Below are 7277 nucleotides of genomic sequence, written 5' to 3' on the forward strand. Positions count from 1 at the left end.
TTTTCGTATATCCTAAAAACAAAATATGATTTAACTACTTTATTGACTGATACACTTTATATACAACAGTTGAAAAAATGCAACTAAAAAATACGTGGCTCACTGATTACTTGCGAAGGACCACCTACTTTTTGCTCAACCTCAATTGAATTTATGCGGATCATTGTATTTGGTGAACGTTGGAAGTTGATACGCATGTATTGCTTCCTGCGCTTCTTCTTGAAATGTGTTTTCGTATGCGTTAGGGTTTTCTCAATAATTGTCGCCTTCACATTCACCAAACCGGCTGGCAGTATTGGCCGGCCAATTAGGGTGAAATCCATTGCACCAGCCAACATCACTTTTTCCAAACGAATTTCATCGCCAATTGTTGGTGGCCAATAACCCTCCACTAGTATGATGTCGCCAGCTGTTATTTTAAATTGTTTGCCACACAAATGTACAATAGCAAACAAACGTCCCTCTTTACGTTCGTCAAGTTGTTTGTTAACTTTATCGAAAACATCTTGACATTCTTTTTGTTCGAGTTCTGAAATCTTTTCACTTTTATTTGCTACAACTGCGGCATTTACCAAAGTTGGTTTTTGTTGTTGCAGCAGGCGCTGTGTAATGCTAAGCGCACGAAATGAGTCTGCAATGGGAAATAAATGAAAATTTGCTAATTGCATAGTGATTTCTTTAATTACGTGTTAAATTATTAATGAAGCAAGGCCGCCGCGCCACCGAAAGCAATCCTTTAGCCAAAAACGCCATTGTATTCAATTTTATTGGGTTTTATGAACTATTGCACAAACACTTCATTCTAACCATAAAAAATACGAATTGACAATCAGCTGTAATGCCGTTGCTGCTTTTGTTTGACAGTCGCCGCCATGTGCCATTCACAATAAAGTGGTGAAATACAATTTTGAAGAAGAGCTCATTTTATATATAATATATATAATATATATTTTTTTTTGTTAAATACTGGATAATAATAGAGAAATAATATGAAATTAAATCTGTGCTTATATTAAGTGGCTTTTTTATTTCAATAATGAGTAGTAAAGTTAATGTAATTGATTTCTAAATATAAATTTACTGTTATGATTACAGTTATTTTATCAGTTTTGGATAGCAGCCCTTAATGGGTTAATTGTTCAAAAGCTTTGATTTTAAACTTTTGTTCATTTGTATGACGATTAATTGAGTGCGCGCTCTCTTGGTTAAAATATATTACTCTTATCTCACATAGTTCTCTAAAAATTAAAATATACATTTTGTCTGATTCTCAATTTAATTTGATAGTTTTTTCTGAGTATTCGGTTGATTGTAATTACAAGGATGACATGATGCGAGACTCTCTCATTTTCGCTGATTTTTCTGTTATTCTCTTTCCCTGATTATTAAAATCAGGGAATTTCGAACAGCTGATGTCAAAAAAAACGGGATGCCAGAAATAAACCAGCCAAAAATAGCTAACAAAAGCAGTGCGAAACGAAATTTCAAGGAACGACACAAATACATTTGAATAACGTGCAACTAAATTTTATTTGTTAATTTAATTTAAAACGTTCATTATAAAACCATGATCTTTTATTATGACTTGTTTTGTTTCTTTGTTATAATTTTTTTTTTATTTATATGCAATTTTTTTTATGTTATATGATTTTTTAAAAATTTTATAATATAAATACACGTATATAGGGATGTATATGCGTTATATAGGCCTACTTGGGGACGGAGCACCTAAAAATAATATCGAAATGCAAAATACCCCCAATTTTTTTTTATAATACCCAATCCATTTTCGTTCGACAGTGGCATGATTGGCAAATGTTATAAAAAATGTGGGTTTTGACAGCTCTCTCTCGATTCAAAGAGTCTCGCATCATTTCATCCTTGGTAATTAGTTGCTTGTTACCAACGAAACTTGTCGGAATATTTTTTTTTATTGTTAGGAGTTTCTTTAAATTTCAATAAAATCATCGATTCCTTTTTTATAAAACGAAGAAAAGCTGCAATGGTGAGTAAAATATCAAAATAAATAACAAATAAGTGAATACTAATATATAGAATATATACTTACCTATATACAGTATGCTTACTGGACTTTAAAGTGAGGCGGCGATGACCATTGTATAAGCCTTATATAATTATAAGATTTATACAATGGCAATGACTGACTGGAGAATGAGAGAAAAATCATAAAACAGCACAGTAAAATATTTCATTTGGTATGTCGAACTTTTTGGAGAAGAGTTAAAAGTTGCAAACTCTCTCAATAAGTTGTAATCTCTGTACTCTGTTTATGTTTATCTAACGGTTATTTTTAACACATTAAACTTATCGGAATAATTGTTGTGCTATAAATTGGCATATCAAAACGATCGGACGAATTGATTTCCGTTTTACCGACTGGTTGATAATCTCAATAACAGTCATTTTTAAACTGATAACTGTTTATAGAATAAGAATTATACCTGAATATACTGATCGAAATTGACCCGGACTGCCAAAAACACTACTTTTCAGATTCCTTAAACGTTTGCTGGTCTGTGTTTCTCCCACTGAGAAAGTAGATTTCATTTCACTCGCGTTTCTCACTCGCGCTAATCTTTACTAATCCCCTATAAAATTGGCTCCTAAGTCAATACAAGCATGCCAATATTTACTCCAATTTTTCATCATCGGATGGAGGAGATGGTACAAAATATAAGTGAATCGGAGGAAGTTGTACAAGTTACGGATAAATTTCCGGGGTAAATTTCATTCGAGCTTCTATATTTTTGAAACATGAAACCGAAAAGACTGTTCAGCATTCATGTGTGAAACAATATTATTTCGAGCTCTTTTTAATGGATAATTCTGATGAGAACAGAATTTAATACAATTTTAGGATATTTTGCGGAACATCGAATAGCTGTCGTAACGAGTTTTTTAATAAAGTCAAACTTTTTGTATCAAAAAGGACTAGGCTGATAATAATTCTTTTCACAATAAAAACTAACCACACTTTTCTTATTCAGTTTACAGAGATACAGATCCCAGTACCATGGGGTCACATATCCGGACTTTGGTATGGCGATCAGTCGATCCAACCGCTCATCGCGTTACATGGTTGGCTTGATAACTCTGGTACCTTTGCTAAATTGGCGCCGCTGCTCGTCGAAGCAGCCGGCAGTGTTCTCTGCATTGATTTACCTGGACATGGTCACTCTTCGCATCTACCTGCTGGAATAATATATCATAGCTCTGAATTTGTACGCGTACTGATACGTTTAATGAAGGCATATAATTGGTCTAAAATATCACTGATGGGCCACTCTATGGGTGGCTCCGTCGCTTTTTACTTTGCTTCCCTATATCCAAGCAAAGTCGATGTGCTAATCAGCATTGATGTGGTCGTAAGACGTTTTATCAAACCAGATTTAACTGTAGAGATGATACGCTACTCAATGATCAAGGCATTACGCGACAATCAACGCCTCGTCGATGAAACAGCATTCGATGAAGCACCAAGCTATACGTTTGCTGAATGTGAGCATAAGCTTTACGAGGGTTCTGGCCATTCGATATTTCCGGAAAACTGTAAATACATTTTAGAGCGTAACATAAGTAAATCACGAAAATTTTCCGATAGATATTACTTTTCACGCGACACACGCCTCAAGCATTTATTCGATATGCATGCCCAGGAGCCGTTCGCCAAAGCCATGGTTATGCGTATTTGTGCAGCAAAGCTGCCTCATATGGTCTTAAGGGGTGGTGCTTCAAGCAATATTGGTCCGGACACAATGAAGTTAATAGGTTTGCTGAGTGAGCATAATCCGAACTTCGAAACACATCTAATTGCTGACGGCTTACATCATTTCCATCTGAACCAGCCTGAACTTGTTGCGAAATTGATCATACCGTTTTTGAAGCGGTATCGTCCACTACCGCTCGGCAATGGAGCACAGTCGAATATTGGCAGTGAGCTGCGGCCAAAGGCTAAAATGTAAACTTGAATTCGCGGCTTTTAGTTTAATTTATATTTAAAGTTTGTAGTTCGGATATTAAAACATCTATTAAATTTGTTTAATGTTTGTTGTAGCTCATACACTGTTGAGAGAAAGTATACGTCACATTCGGGATCTGTAATTAAATCTGTGCGTTTTTTTTTGTTTTCTAAATTTGAAAGGTTATTTAAGAAAAAAATTTACAGTTATTCGAAGTATTGGCCATCTGAAGCTATAACATTTTTTCATCTTTCCGGCAATTTGTGGATTCCACCCATTTGTATTTCATCTGCGGTTCTCTAAGTTTTACAGAACATGCTGCTGGGTTCGCAGATCAATGAAAATCTTTTACGATATCAACAAGATATTTCACATATATCTATGTATATAGGTATATGCTTTAGAGATCACGCTACACGCGTACATATCGCTTAATTCCAAAATCGTTAGACTAGTTCGCGTGGTACGAGATTAAATTGGAGATCCATTACTGCAGTCTTAGAATTCTGAACTCACCATTATTCTAGTAATAAATTAAGCTAAGTTCTAAGATCTAAAAAGGAACTGAATGGACGGAATATACGATTATTTTTCTCCAATCTTAACTGGATAAATAATCTGAATAGATTAAGAGTATTGGCTAAATGGATTGCGTGAAGACCTTCGCCATCAAACGAATTTCTACCAAAACTAGTCTCTAAATGCTAATGAAACCTACTTGTATATTCAATATTTCCAAGATATTCAGAACACATATAAGTATATGCATAGAATTCTTTTTTTTTTTAATTTATTTGGTCTGAACTTGTGATTATTCAATGGGCATGATCAACTTAAAAAAAAAAAAATTAACAAACCACGTAACGAATACTTTTGTGCAACAGTGTAAGTACCTTAGCGTGCTTCCGCATTACCTATGATCACCTAAGCGATCCAACAAAGTGGCATCAAAGTTCATTAATGTTTATTTTTTTTAAACATTTTTCTATTTATTTTGGCACAGCACGAGCGCCCACTTGACCTAAGCTTTAAATATTAAGCTTCTTCTAAATTGTTTCTATGAAAAATAACATGTTCACGTCTACATTGACGAGAGAATTGTTTCATTTGCGCAAGCGGAGAGCCGTAGACGGTCATACAGCGCGCTCTAAGTATTGTAATTCATAGTTGCAGCTAAGCCGTTAGACTTAAAGAGTGGAACGTAATGACGGGCGAGAGCCGAGTAAGTGCATTTAGCGCATCGTCTTTTGGTAGTGAAAATGTTCTATTAAAACTTTATTTTTATTTACTCCAGCCGGTTGAATTGCAAATTCCGATGCCCTGGGGTTACATAGCGGCATGTCGGTATGGCGATCCGCTGAGGCGGCCGCTGCTCGCTCTACACGGTTGGCAAGATAACGCCGGCAGTTTCGCACGTTTGGCGCCACTTATTGCATCGCAGCGACCCATTCTGGCTATCGATTTGCCCGGTCACGGACGTTCGTCGCACTTTCCTGCCGGCATGTCATATCACTTTAACGATTTTCTACGCGTCGTGCATCGTATTGTTCGCCATTACAAGTGGCGTAAAATATCTTTTCTGGGACATTCGTTGGGTGCCGCGCTAAGTTTTTATTATGCCGCACTCTTTCCGAACACAGTCGATGTGATTATAGCGATTGATGCGTTGACCACGCTATATTTTCCGCCGCATATACAGATCGATATGATGTCCGTGATAACGGACAAGGCGCTGAACGAAGAGGATCGCTTGCGTGGGCCAGCGCCGGTGCCACTTTACAGTTATGAGAATTTAACTGATTTGCTGTATCGTGGTTCAGAGCAATCGGTGGAGTTGGAACATTGCAAGTATCTGTTGGAGCGTAGCGTTCGGCTGGCCGAGGGTCACTCGGATATGTATTATTTCTCACGTGATACCCGCATTAAGCTGATGGAAATGGTTTTTACGCAGCCGGAACTGGTGCTGGCGTTGGCTAAACGCTTGCGTAACATCCATTACCTCGTCATTAAAGCTGAGCACTCGTATCACATAGAGGTGGAGTATCTAAGTGATGTCTTTCGTATTCTGCGTGTAAATAACCCCACTTTCGAGTTTCATGTCATGAAAGGTGAGAAGCATCATGTTCACCTGAATAGTCCTGATAAAGTGGCGGCGTATGTTGTGCGTTTTCTACGTATGCACGGCGGAGTGAGGTGTAAACCTGCGGAGGCTAATCTCTAGTTTTAAGCTTTTTAGAATAATAATAAAAAAAAGGTATCGTAAGCTCGTTTTCACTTCGGAACTTTCACTAGAAATTCGTTAAGTTGAAAAAAGCTTCGTGGGGTAATAAGATGTAGCTGAGTTTAAACTTTTAAATTCGGTGGAACCACACAACGCTTCGGATTATTTGGGATATCAATTGAAGGCCAAGACTTCTGCTGCATATTTCTGTTTATTGTTCTCTGCTAATCTCAGCTTGTATTTTTTCGCATCGCATTTTTTTATAAGCTCGACTCCAGAGGTTTAATTTTTTAGGCATCACTTTGGGGAACCCCTATCTCTTTCTCTCTCTATAAGGAATTTTAGGATAATCTCATGCGCGTAGTTTTGGAGAGAGACAAATTTAACAGTTGCGACAAGTGCCTACAAAATTTCAAGTCATTATATCTCAAAGAGCGAACGCGATAGTTATCGTGATAGGAAAATTATAATGCTGATATATATCTCAGTTTCTTTAGGCTTCTTAAAGATTTGAGAATCATTTTCAAAACAGATCAAGCGCTTTTTAAACCGGAATATTATTTTGGAAGTGAAACTGGCAATAACTACAAAAATATGATAAATCGCATGCAATAACTTTCCATTCACTAATTTTTCTATCGTTAAGGTGAGTAATAGCCAAAACGCAGGAGAAACCCATTTCCCCAATGTTAATTTTCATATCGTTTCTCCTGTGGTGAAACCGGCGTCATAGAGGAATGCGAAAGGAGAAATTTCTTCAGTTGGGGTAATGTTGCGTGGTGACTTTTGAATGGTGAATGCTGACAATTTTTAAGTAGATTGCAATGTAATTGAATCAAGAAAGCTTCCAAATTTTTTATAATTATAATATACACATATTATTCGGAAATACAATGTTAAACCGCCACTACATCGAGTTCATGTTGGGCTAGATCTGTCGGTATCGTCAATAAATAAAAAAAAAATCTGTAGTCAGTTTTTCTCCAGCAGCTCTAGTTTTCTAGGTATGAACATATTACATTTTAAGTCAAAAATTATTACAATTTTAGAATTATAAAATATATTACTTAACATGA

General features: G+C 36.3%; 3 protein-coding genes across 3 annotated transcripts; 2 read left to right on the plus strand and 1 right to left on the minus strand.

The window, feature by feature from the left end:
• On the minus strand, nt 1–846 carry mRpL21 (mitochondrial ribosomal protein L21). The gene is made up of 2 exons (XM_014234014.3): nt 687–846; nt 1–631 (listed from the first exon to the last, which is right to left on the minus strand). Exons 1-2 carry the CDS (start codon nt 751–753, stop codon nt 84–86), a joined length of 615 nt encoding a protein of 204 aa, XP_014089489.2. The 5' UTR covers nt 754–846; the 3' UTR covers nt 1–83.
• An 818-nt stretch (nt 847–1664) lies between these two features.
• Nucleotides 1665–4127, plus strand: LOC106617041 (probable serine hydrolase). The gene is made up of 2 exons (XM_014234007.3): nt 1665–2005; nt 3009–4127. Exons 1-2 carry the CDS (start codon nt 2003–2005, stop codon nt 3981–3983), a joined length of 978 nt encoding a protein of 325 aa, XP_014089482.2. The 5' UTR covers nt 1665–2002; the 3' UTR covers nt 3984–4127.
• A 104-nt stretch (nt 4128–4231) lies between these two features.
• Nucleotides 4232–6319, plus strand: LOC106617025 (probable serine hydrolase). The gene is made up of 2 exons (XM_014233987.3): nt 4232–5202; nt 5275–6319. The coding sequence occupies exons 1-2, from the start codon at nt 5185–5187 to the stop codon at nt 6199–6201; spliced, it is 945 nt and encodes a 314-aa protein (XP_014089462.2). The 5' UTR covers nt 4232–5184; the 3' UTR covers nt 6202–6319.
• The last annotated feature ends 958 nt before the right edge of the window (nt 6320–7277 follow it).

The sequence above is a fragment of the Bactrocera oleae genome, chromosome 6, assembly GCF_042242935.1.
Source record: "Bactrocera oleae isolate idBacOlea1 chromosome 6, idBacOlea1, whole genome shotgun sequence".
In the NCBI taxonomy this organism is placed as follows: Eukaryota; Metazoa; Arthropoda; class Insecta; order Diptera; family Tephritidae; genus Bactrocera; species Bactrocera oleae.

What these genes read in the sequence shown, in the direction of transcription:
- mRpL21 (XM_014234014.3), bottom strand. Translation starts at nt 753, where the DNA reads ATGGCGTTTTTGGCTAAAGGATTGCTTTCGGTGGCGCGGCGGCCTTGC. An exon ending in CTTCATTAATAATTTAACAC is followed by an intron (nt 632 to 686) that starts GTAATTAAAGAA and finishes TTCCCATTGCAG; the next exon opens with ACTCATTTCGTGCGCTTAGC.